This window comes from Symphalangus syndactylus, chromosome 8 (assembly GCF_028878055.3).
Source record: "Symphalangus syndactylus isolate Jambi chromosome 8, NHGRI_mSymSyn1-v2.1_pri, whole genome shotgun sequence".
In the NCBI taxonomy this organism is placed as follows: domain Eukaryota; kingdom Metazoa; phylum Chordata; class Mammalia; order Primates; family Hylobatidae; genus Symphalangus; species Symphalangus syndactylus.
The window spans coordinates 119,929,769-119,951,944 of NC_072430.2; the positions used below are offsets into that span (position 1 = coordinate 119,929,769).

Consider the following 22,176-nt stretch of genomic DNA (forward strand, 5'->3'; position numbering starts at 1 on the left):
TGAGATGGAGTCTTGCTTTGTCCCCCATGCTGGAGTTCAATGGCACAGTCTCAGCTCACTGCAACCTCCGCCTTCTGGGTTCAAGCCATTCTTCTACCTCAGCTTCCTGAGTAGCTGGGACCAAAGGCACCCACCGCCATGCCTGGTAATACTTGTATTTTTAATAGAGACAGGGTTTCGCCATGTTGGCCAGGCTGGTCTCAAACTCCTGACCTCAGGTGATCCACCTGCCTCAGCCTCCCAAAGTGCTGGGATTAGAGGTGTGAGCCACTGCGCCTGGCCTGAATGTCAAATTCAATCCCAAAGTTTGTTTCCTCAATGTTAAATTGAAAAAGAAATGACCTTTACAGATCAGGAGTAAACAAACTGTTTAGCTGGGAGTTTATCAAGCCATGCTAGAAGTGTCAGTTGACCCAAAGTAAGACATGTTAGATGGGGGTTATCATACCATGGGGTTTCCCTAAGATAAAACTCCTCCATATTATACTATTCAAATACTTTTAATATCTTAGTCATTTTTATTTTCCTTGCAGGCAATCTCTTTGAACAGAGGTTTATTCAATAAAGGAAGGAAAGGTGGAGGGAGGAAGGGAAGAATTACAATGGTTAGAAAAGAGCAACTAAAGATTATTTCTGTTATATTTCTGAAGGGTAAACTAGCAATTTTAATAAATATTTGGGTCCACTTAAATCTATTAAAGCAGAAAATGTAAAGCTATCTCCATTAGTGAAGAGATGAAGTGACAAAAACGAATCAGTTTTTGTAGCAACTGACTTAGAAAATCTTGGACTGAAATAAACAATTAGAGACTTGCACATCATAGATTTTCAAATATTTGCTGAATTGAAAAAGAACATTCACAAGAATTATTTCCCCCGAAGGTGTCTTATTATCAAATAGATGAACTTCAAGTTGTGGAATGTAAATCTTTTATTAAAACAGTTGTCTTTCCACAGTAGTAAAGCTTTGGCACATACAGTATAAAAAATAATCACCCACCATAATTATACCAAATTCCTCTTATCAACTGCATACTAAGTGTTTTCAATACAATTTTTTCCGTATAAAAATACTGGGAAAAATTGATAAATAACAGGTAAGAGAAAGATAGATATTTCTAGGCAATTACTAGGATCATTTGGAAAAAGCGAGTACTGTGGATATTTAAAATATCACAGTAACAAGATCATGCTTGTTCCTACAGTATTGTGGGCCAGACACTTAAGTGAAAGCAGAAGTGTTTGGGTGACTTTCCTACTTAAAATTTTGGTCATATCATTTCAAAACATTTGCATCTTGGTTGGCTGCATATGCTTTCCTATTGATCCCAAACCAAATCACAAGTTCGAATCACTTCATTTAAAATACTGAGCTGTATTGAATACTTGGAAGCAGAACAGGCAATGTGCAGCCCTCATTTATGAGAAAGCTCTCAGGACAGTCCCAGGGTGATGCTTGGAGAAGCTGTGAGTTGAGCTGAAGCTGGAGAACTTCCTCCAGAGCAAAGGGCTTAAGAAAGAAACAAGAACTCTAAGATGGGTCTGCTAACATCACTCCAGTTTAGATGGATCTTGGCAGAGAGACATGCTTGTTCCTCTGGATTGGAAAGATTTACTCTCGGGAATCTTCTCTGTCAGCCTGTACATCTAAAGGCATGAAGCACTCAATTGGGCAATTAACATTCTGTTAAAAAAGAAGAAGGAAAAAAAAATTAGTGGCAAATACTGTAAAGTGTACAGAAAAAGCGGGGAGGTGGGGACTCATGACAGCTGCTTATAGATAGGATAATATTTCTCCCTAGTTTCAAGAACCTAGCAGCATACTGGGCAATAGGAGATGTTCAAGAGTTAAGTAAATTACAACAAACTATATTATGGAATACAGTGTTTCACTTAAGTCATTTATGAATTTTTTAAAGAAATTAAAATATTTCGTTCATTCTGAAGAAAGATACCTGTAGAAAGAGACTGTCTAGTGTGAGGGAACACACTCGTGGTGCTAATGCACTTACAGTGTTTGTTCTCTGATGGTATCTCTGAGTATACTGGTTGTAGGACTGGCCAGTAGTGCCTTCGGGACTGGGTTCGCCCCCAGGTCTGCGGCAGTTGTCACAGCGCCAGCCCTGAGAGAGTAGAGACATGAAGTCAAATGGGATTTATGATAACCTGAGGACATCGTAGTTTAGTGTTTAAGAAAAATTTCACATCTTATGCACTGGCAAAATACAAGCAGTTAATCACTAAGGAAGCTTTGATGATGATTTCATGCATTTATAACTCTCAGAATACATTTTGGCTTATTACCATATCTTATACCTACATCTGTCTCTCTATGTTGTTTCTTTCTCCTGAAATGTGTCTTCTCTTCCTATTCAAACCTTACCCATCTGCTGAGGCTCGTTTCAATCCCAACTTCTCAACAAGTTCTCTGCACTAGATGATAGAAAAGGTTTTCAAAGAATCCTAGCGATTTTAAAAGGGACTTGAGATCACATGAAGAAGCATTGTCATAGGTGAGGAAACAGAGACCCAGAGGAGAGGAGTGACTTGCTTAGAGGGAGCAGGGAAGTCACACAGTGGACCACTGGTGGAGTGTGCCTGCCGCCCAGGAGGTGGGGTGACCCCGGCCATGTTCTTTCTAATGCACCACTTTGCCACTCTTCCTAAACTTCCCTAGGCAGTGACATGGTAGCCTGTCACCTGGTCAGAGATGGCATGGGAGATGGAAACGGGACCAAGCTGAGCCAGTGAGGCTCCTGCCTAAAGTTTTTGCTGGAAGTGGGAGGAGACACGTTCTCTTTCACTACTGTTCTTAAGCTGGGAGGGGGTAAAGCAAGCTCATGGAGGTCAGTCATCAATGGCACCATCAGCAGAGACCCCACTGAAGCATGAAGCCAGTGCATGGGAAGGCACGCGGAGCAAGAGGGACTCCGGGCGCCATTGCTGGAGCAGCCCTTGAAGCCGGTAGGTCTTCGGACTGTTCCATTAGGTGGGCCATTTTTGCTTAACTTGAGTTGGACTTTTTCCTTACAACTAAAATGCAGCCCTAAATAATACAATCGCTTTCTTTTTTAATTAGAATTTAAATATTTTAGACATATTTCTCTGTTTAAGCACATATGCCCCTTAATACCTAACACAATACCCGTGACTACCTCCTTACAGAATCATTGAATCTTGCTTTCATATGAGAAAGTGAAGTTTCCACTCCTGTCTTAAATGTTTCATTTAGTACTCTACTTGAGAATAGAGTAAGTGTCACACATGAAAGGTTTCTTGTGCATAAATAATGAGAAGATGCTGAAGTGAGACCAAAATCAACTTCCCAGCAAATTCATTCTCCATCACACAGTTTTATACCAGAATGACTGAGTTCTAAGGTCATATCATCACAGTCGTTGTAAGTGTGTTAACGGCGGGGAGAGAGAGAGAGAGAGAGAGAGAGAGATACTGATACTGAATTCAATCTAAATTCCAATCTCTAATTCTCCTCCATCAGAATTGGGAGCACCTCCCTCCCCATGTAATCACTGGGGGTGAAACAAGATCATAGTAGTTTCCATGGGCCGCCCCTGGTGGGGCCAAGACAGGCCCCTGAACACCCCTGCTGCCAGATTAATTTTCCTAAAGATTAATTTTGCCAAAGAGTATTTTCCATCGTGTTTCTTTGCATCTTGGATACCTGTAATTGGTTAATGCATTTGGCATTAACCAATGAGTCTCACCCTTGAGTGTGAAGCACACCCCTCACCCACCAGGATTTGGGGAGTTGCTGGGAGGGCATGTCTTCATTGAAAACAAAGGGCTGTCACGTTCCATTGCTTTTGAGTTACACATAATTTCATTTTGAAACTTCAAATCGCATTAGAGAAAGGCTTATTTTTTGTTATACTGGGCATATTTTAGAAATGGTTGAGAAGTACTGGCTTAAATAATGGGTTGCCAAGGCCCTCCATAAGACATTTCTTTCCATCTAATTTCTTACCAGAAGATAGCAGGCAGAGGGTTGGCTCACCAAAGCCCACCTGGGCCAGCTCCTTTCTATCCCAGGGGGTGTGCTTTCTGTCTCTCTGCTTTCTCCCCTCCCAACTAAACCTTAGCCATCATAAACCTCAGCCAGTTCATGCTTCTCTTTCTTGCTAATTCCAGCCTACCCAGAACTGTATTTGTCAGACCCACTTAGAATTTAATTAGCTTGACTTCGAAATGTATGCTAATTTAACATCTTCGACTATATCATTAAGAGCCAAGCCATTTCTCATTTCCTGTTTTTCCTATACTACTTAGCACAGTGCTAGACCTACAACAAGGATCTGTTCTGAATCAAGAGAGAGGGTAAAAGAAGTGGCATTTTCTTACATCTGAGATATTATTCAAAATATTTAACAACGTTGCCATGGGGATACCTGTCCATCAGAATGGAGCTGGAGGCCTAGAGCTACACTGCACTTAACACTTTGCTGAAAAATAGAAGCAGCCTAAGAATAGGGGAGGGGAGGGTCTCAGGCTGCCCAGGATGGGGAGAACCGGCTGAAATGAAACACATTCTATTTACCACTAATTAATTTGAATAGTATCTCTGCTTCACTTTTTCTCAGTGTAAATAGTATCTCTCTCTGACATGCTAGGGAGCTTAGGAAAATGATTCTAACATCGTATAAATGACAGGTATTGCTATTAAGAATGACTCAATTCTTGTGTCTTTGGTACTTTACATGCCATTCATTCTTTCTACTAAGAGTAATAGAAAGAATGAATGGCTGAATGGCATGTAAGGTAGACAGAGCTACTCTAGAGCTCTATGTCAGCAGCTGTATGCCAACAGGAAATGTGGTATTTTAATACTTCCGAAGGGTCTCTGCCACTCCTGTGTGTACGACACATCCTCGCAGGAGCCCACACTTTATCTTATCTAACTTGTAGGGAGCCTGGCACATCCGGTCTTACCCGCTGGCCTCCAAAGCATGTGCAGGAGCAAATGGCACCGAGATATTCCTTCTGCCACTGTTCTCCTACGTGGTACGTCTTCCCATCATCATAACACGTTGCCTCATCTGCATATAGACACAAGACAGATGCACGCGTAAGCTGAGAACAATACTGCAAACTTGATCTAGGGGTGGGTTCTATTTCTGTCCTAAATTTGTATCATCACAGCACAAATTCCACGTATTTATGTGAATCATCCATAAGAGAAGTACTACTATACAGATCTTAGGGTGGCATTTCCAAAAATTAGATGTAATACACTGGAAAGGGTCCAATGGGAAGATGGAAATCATATTTTAAAAGTTGAGTCTACAGACCAGTAAAGCTTCTTTGTAGCATTTTACTGCAGATAATGGTCAAAATACTCAGGTTGGAAAAGTGCTAAAGTGTCCTGTAATAACATTAAATCATGACTCATTTTTGAAGCTTGTCTCCAGTTTCCCAAATCAAAAGATTAAGAAACCCACTGTTCACTCCTCAAGGAGACCTAAAGTCTCCAATCATTTCTGTGAATGAGAGTTACAGCCTGATAATGAAAGTGAGAATGCTTAATAAGGCACTAAAAATGATCTGTGATGACTTACGAGGGTCACACTTGAATTCTCCTTTTCCATTCCCAAGACAGGTGCAGCTCATCATCTGGCCATTTTCTCCCTGACGGTCCCACTTCTCTCCAATCTTGTAGTTCACACCATTGTCATGGCACCATTCTGTAGGGGTGGGGAAAGTCAGGACCAAAAGGTTATTTGTATATTCTGACTCACAAGACAGTAGGTGAACTGGGACGTGTCACAGGGTCTTCAGAACCACGATCTGGAAGAAATAGCAAGTTAAAGATACAAACCCCTATAATGGGCCATTTATTTTATTCTATTTATTTATTTACTTTTTATTTATTTTTTTTGAGACAGAGTCTTGCTCTGTCACCCAGGCTGGAGTGAAGTGGTGCAATCTCGGCTCACTGCAACCTCCATCTCCTGGGTTCATGCAGTTATCCTGCCTCAGCCTCCTCAGTAGCTGGGATTACAGGCACTCCCCACAATGCTAATTGTTTTTTTTTTTTTTTTTGTATTTTTTGTAGAGCTGGGGTGTTACCATGTTGGGTAGGCTGGTCTCAAACTCCTGAGCTCAGGTGATCCGCCCACCTCGGCCTCCCAAAGTGCTGGGATTACAGGTGTGAGCCACCATGCCTGGCCAATGGGCCATTTCTTTGGTTGAATATTAAAATATTATTTTTTATCACTTACCATTTTCTAGGGCATTTTAAGACCCAATTTATTCTGCCACAATCATGTCATCAGAATAGTCAAATGGAATGACTTTCATCTGAATTCTCACTATTAAGATTTAAAATTGTGGAAAACTAAAGTGGGATTGGAGTAGACTGTTAGGAATAGATCCTAGATGAAAAATCACTTTTGGATTTGCAGAAACCCTGGATACAAAGTAATTCAATTAACCATAAAACAATGATCAGCTGATCTCTACATGCCACCACCTGTTTCGTGTACATGGGAAGAGTAAAAAAATGAACCTGGATAAAACAAAACAAAAGCAAACAAAATGCTAAATCATTGGTTATTATCCACATCAAATAAGTCTGGTTCTGTGGAATATCTAAAAGTCACAGTTATATGCCTTTAACTACTATACATAAGAGATGACTTTTTAACCTCCAGGGCTTATACAACAAAACACCTCAGAAGCTTATATAACAATATACTACTTTTTCCATTTTATCAACAATTCAGCCTGCCTTAAGCTACAAAGTAAAATAATTAGACAACTATGATATCAAAACAAAGATTATGTAAGTTGAGCCAAAGAGTCACATAAATGAACTTGACATCCCCTGCTCCCACAATTGCACCTAAGTGCTCAAACAGGTAATAAACATACAAACTTAAATGTAGTTCGATTTCAGGAGTTAAAAACCACCTACTTGAAGTCAAATATTAAAATTTCCAGCTCCTAAACAGCATATGATGTTTTTAGTGTTTTTCATTTTCAGATGGTCAAACATGGAAGTCTATATTGAAAACATTGTCTGGCTTTTACAACTTCAGTCTGGATTAAATGATTTCAAGTATACAAGTTAAGTAAAATACTTTGAAAATCTTTTTTACCAAGTCTTATATTCTAATTCCACAGGATATGATTCCTGTATGTCTATAAGAGGCTTATTTATAGGCATAACGGTCAACACCTATAAAAATGAACCAATTGTCAATAATCATCACATCTCCTAAACACAAAGAATAAATGAAAGGTTCATAAATTCTAATCCTAAATCTCAAAGCATAATAGATATTTCCTAGGCACATTTTAAGTTAAAAAATTTGAAAATTAAAACCTATTAGAATTTGAAAATCAAACATTTATCAATTCAAGTTGATTTTTAATTATCTAAAAGCAGATTATCTGTTTTTTCTTTTATATTTCTAGCAACATTCAAGCTACTTGGGCTATGTGTGTGATGCAAAAGTGTGTGCATGGGTACTATGATACGTGCATGTTTGGTTTATGTTGAAGGAGACAGTGTTTTTGAGTCTAAATGTTCACCTCTGATCTCACTCAACACTGAAGATTAAAAGAGATTTGAGGTTTTTCTGTGTCTCTAATACTCTTAATTAGACCTGGTTCCAAAAGTCTTTATTAGTTTGTTTTCACAGAAAATTTCAAAAATCAAATTAGCACCATAATCTTATGTTTAATTAATAGTTGTATTGGCATACAACCCTTGAAATGAAGCCATGTCCAACAAGTAAAATTTCCCATCATTTTTCTATGATGCAAAATATTACTTCGAGTCAAACAGTATTCCCTTGTTTGCTTCATGTTTGGAAGAACCTGTGTTTTCCAAACATGCTTCCTTGGCACATGAGTGCATGCATGGAACTTGAGGAGACGAACACGCAAGTGGATGGACAAAGCAGCTACTCACTAGATGAATCACATCTGAAATGACCACTTCCAAAGCCTAAGCACTGGCACAACAGTTTAAAGCCTGATTCAGACATTCGTTCCCACTCATCTCCAACGGCATAATGGGAAACTGTGTAGGGGTCAAAGCACGAGTCATCTGTAGGTTGGTTCAAGCCTTCATTGACTGAAGAAAAGGAAGAAAAAGCAAAGAGAGACATCTTATTAATCGATTTGGACCGTAAGAAGAAAACAGAATGGTTGTATACAATGACTTAATCTAAACAAAAATTCCAGGAGGATTAAGAGGCATTCATCTGTCCTATCAAGGCATCAACTGCTCTAAAAAACCATGGTTAGATGTAGTCAGTGGACACCTGTCACAGGCATCCAACAGGCAGCCCATATTTTATTTTTCCCTTGCTTCTAAAATAATTGCCATTTCTGTTGAAACTACTTTATAGAACATGGAACAGATCTTGAGGCAATTTAAGCTAGTTGAGAACTTTAGTGGGATGCAAAGCTTAGTGATGCCTCTCCATTGGTACCTGAGTGACCTTGGGCTAGCTATTTAACATCGCTCTGCCTTGCTTCCCTCATCTGCAATAGTAGGGTAATAATAAAAATATCTATATCTCCTGGGGAATCTTGTGAAGATTATATAAGGTCGTGAATTCAAAACATTGACCCTTTTCCAAGACTTAGAAAGTGTCACTAAATAAAGAATAATTATTAAAGGCTGTCTTTTGCTTATAATGCAAAAGTCTTAGCATTTTAATATACCATTATAATGTAATTTTCACTTTTATTATTGTAATTTTTGCATAATAGTGCAGAAAGCCCATATTTTGGACCTTGTTATTATAGTAGTGAGACCGCTTTATCAATGAGGTCAACTGTTCCAAATAAGAAAATGCCCTTGGAATACAGATGATTTAGGAATAAGTAAGGGAGTCTTTTCATGTTACCTAAGATCTTATCTGTTTATGATTTGGAAAAGCTTATTTTAAAAAAATCTATGCAAACAAAGCATGCTTCAAATTATTCCCTAAAAATTAAATAAACTAATTTACTTTGACTTAAAATCCCACTGTGTATTTTTCTTTTTACAGTGCAAAACTCAAAAGCTCAAAAGCAGTAGATATTTGAGGTGCCTGATTTTTCAAAGGCATCACCCTTGAAGATAATAGCGTTTTGGAGAGCTGGTAAGTCTGAGACGTCTCAAAGCTGGGAGAACCTGGTTAGAATGTAGAATACTGCTGCTGGGAATAAGGAATTTAAAAGAAAAATGGAAGGAACTTAAATTGTTACTAGGGGTTTCTATACTCAAAAGAGCCAGGAGTTAAAATTCCATCCTAACTAAAGTTAAAGAGATGGAATCTTTAAAAAAAAAAAAAAAAAATGACTTAGAAAAGCACAAAGACCTTTTTGCTCTTGAAAATTCTGTTCACATGGCATTCTACTAGTAAAACCACAAAAGGCAAAGATAAGCGTTACTGTGGATATGTAATACAACAAACACAAAATAATCTCCTCCCAACCTCTCTCCAGCCAAATGCTCAACTGCTTAATTCACAGGAATTTATACATGTAAAGTAGCACAGTCTTCTATCAGATGAGGGAAGAGGCTAAAATTAAGCAACTGGCCTTAGGAATAAAATCTGTCACTTGGCAAAGACAGGACTTAGCACTCCCTGTTGGTGTGGAGTAGAGAACTCTCCTCTTGGAAGATTTGGGATTCACGGTTTTGATTATCCCCTATCTCATGTGCCTTGGTGAATCTTCAGCTGCTGCAAATTGAGCAGCCAGGTGGCACACTATTGATTTGAAAGGATTTCCCAGGTGCTACAAAGAAGAGTCAATGATCTTTTAACCTCTATAGAAGCTTTTGACCTATATAGTCAGAAAAAAAATTGAAATAACATTGGAAAAAAATGGAAATAACATTGGAAAAATGGATTAACATTGGAATAACATTCTCTGCGGACAGAAATGCACAGTGTTGGTAGCATTTTATATCAGGAGCAAAAGCCAACTGTCCCCATGTCTGCAGAAGGGGTATTTTCTTTATAGGTAATCGTTTCAGTATCTAATCACTCAAGAGGACAGCAGCATGGTGAGATGGAGAGGGTCTGGGAAAAGACATCAGGAAATCTGTGCCCTATATCAACTCAGATACTCACAAGTAAGGACTCAGTGTTGTACTAAATAATATTTGAAGTCCCTTCTAGATCTGTAATCATATCACCATTTGAGAGTCTTGTCAATTACGTATGCATTTTATGAAGACAACAGGATATGGCAGGCGGTGGGGGAGAGATTAATTTAATATAAAGTTGCTCATGTATTTCATGTTGATGTGTTGCATTAAATCCCAAAGATAAAAGGACAATGGGAACAAAGGTACAGTCAACAGAAAAGCCCATCTCTGGTGTAGAGCAGAGGGGAGCCTGTGTCTAAATAATACGTGTTTACATACCAGAGTTGCCCACGGTAACAACCTCTTCCCGAACCTTATGCCTCTGCTGGTCTTTCAGTGCCTCCACTATGATGTTGTAGGTGGCACCTCTGGTGAGGCCTGTCAGAGTGGCACTGGTAGAAGTTCCAGGAACCCTGAACTGCAATTATCGGTACATCCAAAGCAGAGAGAAAGCATTATAGTGAGGAATGACATGGGCTCTCCTCTTACCAATAACCCTCACTGTTTAAACAAAGCAAAGGAAGACAAAAAACAAAAAAAAGAGGGAGGGTATAGTGGTCCTAACCAGCTGAGGAGAGAAATGGAACAAGGATACGGGCTATCATTCCTGCCAGATTTTCCTGCCAACAATCTACCTATGTGCTCCGTAGTTACCAGGAGCCCTTGACAATACTAGAGACGGCTTGCCCTTGATCTTGCTTCAGTCGCAGGTCTGCATAAGCCCTCTGGAAGCCCTGGCCATGTTTGCTTCACATAAAACCTGGACACTGCACTATATGGGAGACACAGTCATCCTCCTCCAGGTGACATCTGACCCCAGTGTGGCGTCCTTAAAACAGTTGGGCAAATCCTCAAACTCATGTTTCTAAGCTCATAAATTTCCTACAGTATTGTCAGTTTTTAAATTCTGCCACTTTCTAAAAGTAACAACACAAAAAAATTGATACTGTCAGTGGGCTGGGTGTAGTGGGTGGCTCATGCTTGTAGTCCCAGCACTTTGGGATGCCAAGGCGGGCGGATCACGAGGTCAGGAGATCGAGACCATCCTGGCCAACATTGTGAAACCCCATCTCTACTAAAAATACAAAAATTAGCTGGGTGTGGTGGCACATGCTTGTAATCCCAGCTATTTGGGAGGCTGAGGCAGGAGAATCGCTTGAACCTGGGAGGCAGAGGTTGCAGTGAGCCGAGATCATGCCACTGCACTCCAGCCTGGGCGACAGAGCAAGACTCCGTCTCGGGGAAAAAAAAAATTTGATACTGTCAACACAAATTAAAGAATATAAGTTTTAGAGAATCAATCACTTATCAGCTGCTATGCACAGCTTCACCTGTTTTTTTTTTTTCTTTAGACATATTGTAGATAGTGGGGTTCTTCAAGGACAAATTGTAAAGGTAGTATTTTAGACTTCTGCACACAAATGGAAGTTCAGGTAGAATATTTTTCTTTTCTAGAATCATCTCTTTATCTTACTCAAAAAGAACCTCAAATGTGTGAGAATAATAGAAATAGCTTCATTTTCTCTATGAAATAAAAGCTAGTGACTCTCTGGTATGTCCTCCAAAGTAGAGCCATACTGGGATTAAAAAAAAAAAAGCAGGGCTTAAATATGCCATCTTCTAAGTGGTTCTAGAAGCAAAGCCACTTTTTTTTTTTTCAAGAGACGAGGTTTCACCATGTTGGCCAGGCTGGTCTTGAACTCCTGACCTCAAAGGATCCACCTGCCTCGGCCTCCCAAAGTGCTGGGATTACAGGGGTGAGCCATCACACCTGGCCATGAAGCCACTTTTTATCCAAGGGCTGGTCACTTCAGTTACCTAACTTACTCCTTTCTGTGCTGCCCCATGAGAAGTGAAGAGAAAAATTAATTACCTGTAAGGGTTCTTCATCAGTGCCAACAGGATGACATGAAATGATGTACTCAGAAGTGTCCTGGAATGGGGCCCATGAGATGGTTGTCTGAGAGAGAGCTTCTTGTCCTGTAGAGGCATTTGGATTGAGTCCCGGACCATGTGGGTAGAGGTGATAGTCTACATCTTCCCTGGGGATGTGACCAATTTGGATCTCCTCACCTACATTCGGCGGGTATGGTCTTGGCCTATGCCTTATGGGGGTGGCCGTTGTGGGCGGTGTGGTCCGCCTAAAACCATGTTCCTCAAAGATCATTTGTTGCCCAACACTGGGTTGCTGACCAGAAGTGCCAGGAAGCTGAATACCATTTCCAGTGTCATACCCAGGGTGGGTGATGACAGGGGTCTTTTGAACTGTGGAAGGAACATCCAAGATCTCTGGTCCATGAAGATTGGGGTGTGGAAGGGTTACCAGTTGGGGAAGCTCGTCTAGCCAAGAGAGGTTAGAGCCAAAAAAGCAAAGTGCATTAAGCTCCAGGAAGTAGCAGCAGTGATAATAATCGATTCAGGCAACAATGACTTCATCAATTTGATAAAAGTCACCAGAAAATGAGCAGTTCTGAGATCACAAAACACTTTTTCCAGAAAGAAATCTTTAGGATTTTTCTCAAAGGTTTCTTTATAGTTTAGAAAGAAAAAAGTGTTAGTATGAATTTATCATACACACAGCTTTAAACCGCTGAGCTGTTTAAAGAACAGAGCTGAGCTGTTTAAAGAATAGAAGCTGCCTCTGCTCAAATTAAACCTAATGGAACTGAAATGTGCAGTCTTTCTCTTTCTTTCTTTTTTAAATTTGAGAAGCAAGTTGTAGGAAGTAGAATCCAGACTAATCATATCAGTGTCATAAGTATGAGAATTACAGAGGTTTGGTTCAACAGTTTTTCATGGTTTGAAATGGTAAAAATAGATAAAACACACATGCTCATTTTTTAAATTTTCCTATCACGAATACAGCATTTTCTTGAAATTAACTGAAACTGGATGCAAAAGACATTATTTAGCTCTAAGTTGTAGAAACCAAATAGAGATAAATGTGAGAGGTTTCTCTCCCTCCTTTAAAAAAGGAAACATTTTAAAATTCAACAGAAGGTATAAAAGAAGAGCAATGATAGCAACTTGGTTTTACATTTTAACATTTTGTTTGAATTTTTAAAAGGCGAATAACAAGGCTTTATATTGAGTGGCTGTAGTAAAGAAATAAAATAAAACCAAACTCTGCAGTATGTTAAATTATTCCTCCTATTAAAGAATGCAATATATACCCTATGCTGTTAGAAAAAAAATCACAAGAAATGCATCAAAACATGGAGAACCTTTTCATATTGCAAGACTGCTCATTTGTTATTAGTTTTGTCCTAACTTTCTCCTTATTACCTGCAAGATACTCTTACCTGTCTTTTTCCTTCCAATTAGGGGCTCGCTCTTCTGATTATTCTTCAGGGCAATGACATAAATTGTATATTCGGTTCCCGGTTCCAGGCCTGAAGGGAGAATAGAACCATCACATTATGTCAATGGGCTCAGCTAGTCGAGTGGAAGTTGGTCTCACCAGCAGATGCTACTGGGAGCAGGCACTTCCTCTCCAGCTGGCTGTTGGCCTCTTGAAGGTAAAATCGACTTCACTTTTCCTCCATAAACACCCAAATATCCTGCATATAAAGTCCACTTCGCAAGTTAATTATCTTACTGTCATATCTGACACCTGAATAGACACTCTTTGGCTAACTTTTCCAGGGTATTCTTTTTTTTTTTTTTTTTTTTTTTTAAGACGGAGTCTCACTCTGTTGCCCAGGCTGGAGTGCAGTGGTGCAATCTTGGCTCACTGCAAGCTCCACTTCCTGGGTTCAGCCATTCTCCTGCCTCAGCCACCTGAGTAGCTGGGACTACAGACGCCCATCACCACTCCTGGCTAATTCTTTTTTTGTATTTTTAGTAGAGACGGGGTTTCACTGTGTTAGCCAGGATGGTCTCGATCTCCTGACCTTGTGATCTGCCTGCCTCGGCCTGCCAAAGTGCTGGGATTACAGGCATGAGCCACCGCGCCCGGCCTTTGCAGGGTATTCTTTTAACATGTGGTCTTATTTGCCTTTTTGAATTTAAGAAAATCTATCAGCATCATGTACTACCACTGGAATATAAATTTGAAAGACAGTCCTGCAGATTATATACATGAATCTACTTAGGCCTAATAACCAAGCAGTCCTCAGTGGCAGATCAATGAAAAGTGAAACTAAAGGCAAGTGAAGGGTAGGAGAGATTGGCCAGTGTTTGTGCAGCCTCTGGGAAGTGTCTAGTTCAATTCCTCTCATGTCTGCTTCTATTTTCCTGTTCCCCCCAATTCTAAAAAGCCAGTGTCTCCTTCTAAGGTCTGTATGTTCTGTGGGAATTGTAAAGTCCAGGTGATACTCTATACAGACTGATATGGTTTGGCTCTGTGTCCGCATCCAACATCTGGAATTGTAATCCCCATGTATTGAGGAAAGGAGGTGATTGGATCATGGCGTGATTCCCCCAGGCTGTTCTCATGATAGTTCTCACAAGATCTGATAGTTTGGTAAGTATCTGCAGGTTCCTCCTTTGTGCTTCTCTCTCCTGCTGCCATGTAAGACATGCCTGTTTTCCCTTCCACCATGATTGTACATTTTCTGAGGCCTCCCCAGCCATGAGGAACTGTGAGTCAATTAAACCTCTTTATAGCAGTATGAAAACAGACTAATACACATAGTTTAAATATTTCATCTCTTAGGCAAAAATAATACTAGAGGCTTATAGTCTTTCCCACCGAGGTAGCCAACCTCTTATTCCCCATTCCAGGCATTCTTCCAATGTGGGTGGTTGAGATTGCTCTGCCTCAAGACCTATCCTGTGATAGTGGTCCACAAGGACAATGGCAGGTGGTGCTCTGGCAAGTCCTGCAAGATTGCCATATCTATAGAGAGCTGAGTGTAATGACAGAATCACAGTCAGCTAGTATGCTTTGAAAAATATCTTTCTCCAGGACTGAATTGACAGGTACCTGGCAAACTTGCAGCAAAAGGAAAACATGAGTCTCGTCATGCCATTAGGACAGTCTTGAAATCGCATTTTCCTTCACTCATGCCTTTGGGATGTATTAAGCTTTACCACTCCTACACAGAGAATGCTTTTTGAGGTTATCAGGAACAGAGTTTCGCATTCTCATGACACAGTATGAAAGACGCCATGGGAGTTTGCTAAGGACTTCATGTGTCCTAGGTAGTAAGAAGGAAAATGACAGCATGGAAGCAGCAATACCAGTAATAGTAGCCTCTGTGACACCAGGGCGGGGCCGAGGGACCACTTCTCTGGGAGGAGACCCAGGCTTCTCATACTTGATGATGTAGCCGGTAATCCTGGCACGTGGCGGCTGCCATGATACCAGCAAGGAATTGGGTGTGGTGGCCAGGAAACGCAGGTTGGATGGTGCGTCAATGGCTGAAAGAAAACAAAATTAAGTCTCTAAGAAGGCAAATAACCAAGAAAATTACTCCCACACTTTTCTTCCGAGTCCTTCTAAACACACTTAAAGGAATCTGAGAATACTGTAAACTGGAAAAAAGATTCTCTGGAATTTATAATACAAAAATATCCGCCTCACATTTATTTTTTGAGTTCATGAGACTGACTGCATACAAGTCAGAGGCATTTCCCCAGTAGAAAGTATAGTTACCAGTGGAGGCGTCGATGACCACAGGGGAGCTCCGGGCGTTGTCGTTCAAGGTGTACAAGTAGATCTTGTAGTCAGTGCCTGGTTGTAAACCTGGGATTTGAGAAGAGATGATTTTTACCAGTTCTTGCTTTTTACTAGGGGAATTCTCAGGCTAGCCTGCAATTTTTCTGGGTTCTTCTGTCATCCCATGTTTATATAGACTACCAAAGTGGTCCACATTTGAACAGTAAAGTAGAGCATGGTATGGATGTTAACTGCTAACAAGAAACGTATCTCGAAAGTGAATCACTGATGCAGACAAGGACACTGGCTAAAGTAAATTCTGGAAAGCAAAAATGCTATGTTGGAAGAGGCCCTCTTGCAGAATGGGGAGCAGCCACTTATTGAGGTTTTCTCTTTACCGTAATCAGATGGTCAATAGTTGAGCCTTGGAATCACAATTTTAAAAAGCTAAAAAAGACCTCAGATATTGAATATTCTTTGGTTACAATTTTGATCTTTATTAAGTAGTATTGTTTACTTTTATATTAACTATGCCTTTTAATCTATACTAATGCTAAGATCTATACATCACTATTTTTTATTTCTTTTAGTTTTAAACCTTATGTTATAATTTTTTAAGTAAGAAAGGGCACAATGATGAAAGATCAAACTTGTTGATTGAAACTTATACCACTTCCATGACAAATATTACACGAAATCAGGCATTCAAAGGACAAAACTATTTCTGATCATAGCATGAAAATAACGTTCTAAAACTGGGTGATTATGATAACACTGAAAATAAATTTTATCATTGTGGGTCGTAGAACAATTAATAAGCCTGTTTACATTGTGGATATTTGTTAACAAATGTGGTTAGTGCAATGAGTTCCCTGACCTGTGATGGTATAGCTTCTGACATCTGGCTTGATGGTTCTCTGGATTGGAGTCTGGCCATTGGCTGGAACAGCATCAACTTGGAAGCCAGTGATTGTCTCGGTCTTGGTTCTCCAGCTAATGGTGATGGTGGTCTCAGTAGCATCTGTCACACGAGCCCTTCTTGGTGGGCTGACATCTGCACAGGAGCATAGCTAGAGATTAGTGCCTGCTTGGGTCATCCATGTAAAGTTTTGGTATTTTAAAACATTTCCTTGGTATATATCAAATTCATCCATTTCAAGAAATATATAACTAGTAATGTGTAGATTATCTCCTTTGGCATTCAGAGAGAAAGGTCAACTGTAATTACAAAATATGAAAATATCTACCTCTCAGACATTTTATTTTGAAGAACTGAGAAGCTTTATAGATAGTACCAGTGGTTCCCAGGGCTGGCTTTATAGTATCTACAAATACTTCAATAAATATTAAAATTATTAATGTATTATAATGTAAAAATATGTGTGGTAGGAGTTATAATAACATGGCCAGCTAACAACTATGTGTGTGTGTGTGTGTGTGTGAGAGTGTGAGAGAGAGAGAGAGTGTGTGTGTGTGTGTCTAATATTACGGCAAGTACAACAGGTACAATGCCATCCCTCTTTTATAAACGATAAAACTTTGATACTTTACCTGACTTTTGAAAAGGCATACATCAAGGTGTTAATAAAACAGAAGGCTAGAATCTAAGCCTGATTTTGTCCAATGGTTACTGTGCTGTGATATAATTTGAATATTTGTCCCTGTCCAAATATCTGTTGAGTTGCATTCTCCAATGCCGGAGGTGGGGCCTGGTGAGAGGTGTTTGGATCATGGGGGCAGATCCCTTGTGGCTTGGTGCCCTCTTTATGACAGTGAGTTCTCAAGAGACTGGGTCATTTAAATGTGTGAGGTCCTCCTCCACAACTGTCTCTCTCTCTCTCTCGGTCGTGCTTTTGCCATAGCCATGTGATGTGCCTGCTCCCCCTTGGCCTTCCACCATGAGTAAACTTCCCAAGACCTCCCTAGAAGCCAAGAAGATACCAGCACCATGCTTCCTGTAAAGCCTGCAGGCCTGTGGGCCAGTTAAGACTCTTTTCTTTAGAAATTACCCAGTCTCAGGTATTTCTTTCTAATAAAGCAAGAATGGCCTAATATGCATTGTTAAGATATAGCAGAAGCCAGTGGGGTCTCCCCAAGCTTAGCTCTATGAAAACAAATTCTAACAAGTAGAGTATAAACTAGATGTCAGTCCTAGTCCATAACATCAACATTATAAGCTTATGAAGTGATTCCATTTTATGGGTCAGTAGGCCCCTTTCTGAAGGAGTATAAAAGATGACAGTCATGCATCAAAAAGGCAATCAAATCGATTTTCAAATTAGAACTCATTCCACTGTTAACATATAAATCTAAAAAATCATTTATTGTATTTATTTTTTTAAGAAACAGGGCCTTGCTATGTTGCCCGGGTAGGTCTCAAACTCCTGGCCTCAAGTGACGCTCCCGCCTCAGCTTCCCAAAGTGCTTGGATTTTAGACATGAGCCACTGAACCCCGCTGCTTTACCATTCTTTAGTTTTTGTCTATACAGAAGGTTTGTCCATATGAAGACATTTTGTTACTTACTCTCCAGAGTGGTGACAACTCCCTGAGCTGGTCTGCTTGTCAAAGTGTCCTTAAGAGCATAGACACTCACTTCATATTTGGTGGCCACCTAGAGAAATAAGGGCATGGTGAGCTTTAGCAATGTCCTCAGCTGAAACCCAGGGAGTTTCACTACAGCATTAGATAAATGCGATGGTTAGAAAATAAAAAATAAACAAACGAGCAAAACTCACAACCTTGAAAATTCCTAGATTAATTTCATTCCTACAGTGCAGGTGATCAGTGTATTTAGTTATCAATTTTAAAATGCTCTTAGCGGTTAAGCTTAAGTAAGCCATAGATTATATACTTAAACTAAGCTGGTAAAAAAATGAGGAAAGTGGGTATTAGCACATTTTTCTTTTTTATGATCTGACAGGTGCAAATCATAATTTTTTCCTTATCATAGAGAGGCAAAGAGAATGTTCCATTTTGTCTCTGAACCCTCTTTCTGTAGTTTCCCCTGAAACTGGCCTTGTGTTAAGAGGTACATTAGTCCCCTAGGTTCCTAGCAGTTTTCTGCATGTATGTCTAGAAGGATTTTAAAATGTTCTAATGAGGGTAGGGTGAAGGTAGACTGGTACAAACTGTAAAATATTCTTTACCAAGGTAACAGAGCTCAGAAAATGCATAACTAAGTCTATTTATGCATTCAACCAATGGATATGTAAATTGTCCCCCACAACCTTTTAAAATAAGCACAATACATCTAAAAGAGCTGCACAAAATCCCAAGCTATTTATAAAATTCTGTCCCAATAGTCATCTGGAAAACTTAGGTCAACATAAAGGAATTCTGTTGATATAAAAATTACAATAAGATTATTTGATGCAGAGGAAAAGAACAGTTAGATTTATTATATTATATTTTTACCACCTTAGAAACTGTGTTAGAGATGATCTCATCTTTATTCCAATGAACAATGGTCATGTCTTACCATAAGTCCTGATACAACCACAGATGAGCTGTCAGGAGCAAGGTTGATTTCTTTCATTGGTCCGGTCTTCTCCTTGGGGGTCACCCGCACTCGATATCCAGTGAGCTGAACATTGGGTGGTGTCCACTGGGCGCTCAGGCTCGTGGGTGTGACCTGAGTGAACTTCAGGTCCGTTGGTGCAGGAATAGCTGTCGGGATTGTCATTGGTTAGAGGTTATCTTATAGGAAATGGGGAAAAAAGAAAATAAAGTGAGTTCCAAGAAGTAGAATGGATTGTTCTTGTTGGGTTAGGTGGGTTCCCTGGTCAAGCAAAGATTCAGTACAAGAAAGTACAATAAGGGATGCAAAATGAAGAAAGTGTTTGCTGAGAAATGTGTTTATATCCACCAATTCTCAGAATCACTGAAAACATTTGGGTAAATGCCAAAACTCTAAGAGATTTTAGGTTTTAGAAGTTTTTTTGCTTTCCCTTAAAAAAAAAGTTATATTGGCTTATTGGCCATTATGATTTATTTTACTTTTGTATGGAAAAATAAGCAATAGCCCTTTTTCTTTCTTAAAATTTTTAATTAATTAATTTAGAAATGGTCTCACTCTGTCATCCAGGCTGCAGTGCAGTGGAGCTATCATAGCTCACTGCAGCCTTGAACTCGTAGGCTCAAGCAATCCTCTATCTCAGTCTCTTGAGTAGCTGGGACTACAGGCATGTGTCACCACACCTGGCTAATTTTTTCATATTTTTTATAGAGACAGGGTCTCCCTTCATTGCCCAGGCTGATCACGAATTCCTGGCCTCAGTCAATGCTCCCATCTTCACCTCCCAAAGCACTAAGATTACATGTGTGAGCCACTGCACCTGGCCTTCTTTTTCTTTTTCTACATAAAGTATCTTTGTATGGATAACCATTTCACACAGTATTCCATCCAAAAAAGAGAGAATAATGTTTTTATTGTCTCTTTATTTGGACCCTACGGCAGATATGGCTGCTAAATTTGACATTCTCTCTGTAATGCGGCATAAGAAGAAAACTGGCTCCCAACAGAAGCAGAAAAGAGAAGCGAAAAGCAATAATACAGACTGTCACCTCTAGGGTTTATGCTGTCCCTAGGTTACATCTTCAGCATTCTACTCTGCTTCAGAAATAAAGCACAAGAAGATAAAAGTATTATGGAAAGCAATTGCCCTATTGATTGTTTCCTATGTGTCTGAATCACAATCACTTAAGCTAATTATACACCAGCACATGGTATCTAACCAGAGAAGAAAGGTCTTACCCATGTGTGCTCAGAATCATGCTGCTATGAAATGCCCGAGTTTGGGTTCCTTTTTATAAGTAAGCTCTATGATGCCAAACTTCTTTCCTTTATACATAGTGAGGGTAATCACAGGGAGTCAGAGCTTAGAAAATAATCCACAATTTTAGTATCCTCTTCAACTGTCTTGCTTTATGGTCTTGTGTATAAGCCAAGATACTCCAAAATTTCTTTTTATCAGACTTGTTTACTTAAATATCACCTAAGTTTTATTGTTTCTTACCATTCCTCTTTAAAGAGGATCTTTCCTAATAATTTTTTTCACCCTTACATGGGAATCAATAGCCCAGTGAAGTATAATTCATTCAGTAGGGCATAAAGCCGCTGCTCCCATGGGCACCTGGTGGTGCAATTAACCATATACCTGTGGACTGGGTTCCAATCAGGGGCTGGCTCTCCATATCATCGTGCAAGGCAACCACACTGACTGTGTACTCAGAACCCGGTCTGAGGCCTTGCAGCTCTGCAGTGTCTTCTTCACCATCAGGTGCAGGGAATAGCTCATGGATTCCATCCTCAGGGCTCGAGTAGGTCACCCTGTACCTGGAAACTTGCCCCTGTGGGCTTTCCCAAGCAATTTTGATGGAATCGACATCCACATCAGTGAATGCCAGTCCTTTAGGGCGATCAATGTCTGTTAGGCAAATTAATGGTAAGAGGTTATGTGAAAAGCAAGTTGTGAAATAAGCATTTTTATAACATGCAAAGCAGTTTTGCAGATACCATTTTCTTTGATGAAGTCCAATTAACCCACTATCAAAAGGAAAAATGACTTAAACACTTGCTTAATTTTTCTCAGTTTAGAAAATATGCAATGTTGCATCACTTATTAAAACAGGTGTATGTGAGATAAGCAGATACCCTGCAAAATGTCCCCACAATGGGGATGTATTTATATTAATTTAAAGATATTCTACCACGATTTGATTTTACAATGTGATGTTAGTCTCATAGACCTGGATTTTCTATACCTTGGAATTGGTAAAGCTGATTTGCAATGTCAGATTCAAATTGTTATAATTGTTTTTTTTTTGAGATGGAGTCTCACTCTATCACCCAGGCTGGGGTGCAGTGGCGTGATCTCAGCTCACTGCAACTTCTGCCTCCCAGGTCCAAGTGATTCTTCTGCCTCAGCCTCCTGAGTAGCTGGGATTACAGGTGCATGCCACCGTGACTGGCTAATTTTTGTATTTTTAGTAGAGATGGGGTTTCACTGTGTTGGTCAGGCTGGTCTCGAACTGCTGACCTCGTGATCCACCTGCCTCGGCCTCCCAAAATGCTGGGATTTCAGGCATGAGCCCAGCCCTATAATTGTTCTTACTCTCTTCTTCTCCCCTCTCTATTAAGCATTTATATTACACTCTGGTCCAGCCACAGCCCTTCAAATGCCCCAAACGTAACAGCTACATGAGGTATACTTCAATCAACTTTACCATCCAGTTGTAGAAAAGACGGTCTAGGAAAATTTTTTGTAGATTTGCTATAGGCAAATAAGATTTCGCTGAGGCCATTTGAGCAAAAGAAATTCAAAGCACAGCAACTAACTATGGTAGTTTCACAACTTCTTTCTCTGTAAATTCCTTGCTTGGCACTGAGAAGGAAAAAAGATGTTCGTAAAGGGCTCAGCTCAAGACATAAACTAACCAACAAGTTTACTTTCCCTATGTGT

The 22,176-nt window shown here is 39.8% G+C and overlaps 1 protein-coding gene across 17 annotated transcripts in view; it reads right to left on the reverse strand.

The window, feature by feature from the left end:
* Positions 1-913: 913 nt before the first annotated feature.
* FN1 (fibronectin 1) overlaps positions 914-22,176 on the reverse strand; it is a 74,879-nt gene continuing 53,616 nt past the window's right edge. For 2 of the 17 annotated variants that reach the window (XM_055290543.2, XM_055290527.2), the window contains 15 exons: positions 20,872-21,141; positions 19,194-19,381; positions 18,239-18,326; positions 16,591-16,767; positions 15,711-15,800; positions 15,296-15,475; positions 13,414-13,503; positions 12,185-12,451; positions 11,985-12,091; positions 10,391-10,529; positions 7,934-8,098; positions 5,574-5,699; positions 4,948-5,054; positions 2,013-2,123; positions 914-1,684 (listed from right to left, as the gene is read on the reverse strand). In XM_055290543.2, coding sequence (XP_055146518.1) covers positions 1,613-1,684; positions 2,013-2,123; positions 4,948-5,054; positions 5,574-5,699; positions 7,934-8,098; positions 10,391-10,529; positions 11,985-12,091; positions 12,185-12,451; positions 13,414-13,503; positions 15,296-15,475; positions 15,711-15,800; positions 16,591-16,767; positions 18,239-18,326; positions 19,194-19,381; positions 20,872-21,141 — 2,177 coding nt within the window. In that variant the 3' untranslated portion in view covers positions 914-1,612. Of the gene's footprint in view, positions 1,685-2,012; positions 2,124-4,947; positions 5,055-5,573; positions 5,700-7,933; positions 8,099-10,390; positions 10,530-11,984; positions 12,452-13,413; positions 13,504-15,295; positions 15,476-15,710; positions 15,801-16,590; positions 16,768-18,238; positions 18,327-19,193; positions 19,382-20,871; positions 21,142-22,176 lie in introns of all 17 variants that reach the window. The other 15 variants (XM_055290545.2, XM_055290535.2, XM_055290531.2 and 12 more) reach the window with 9 other exon arrangements.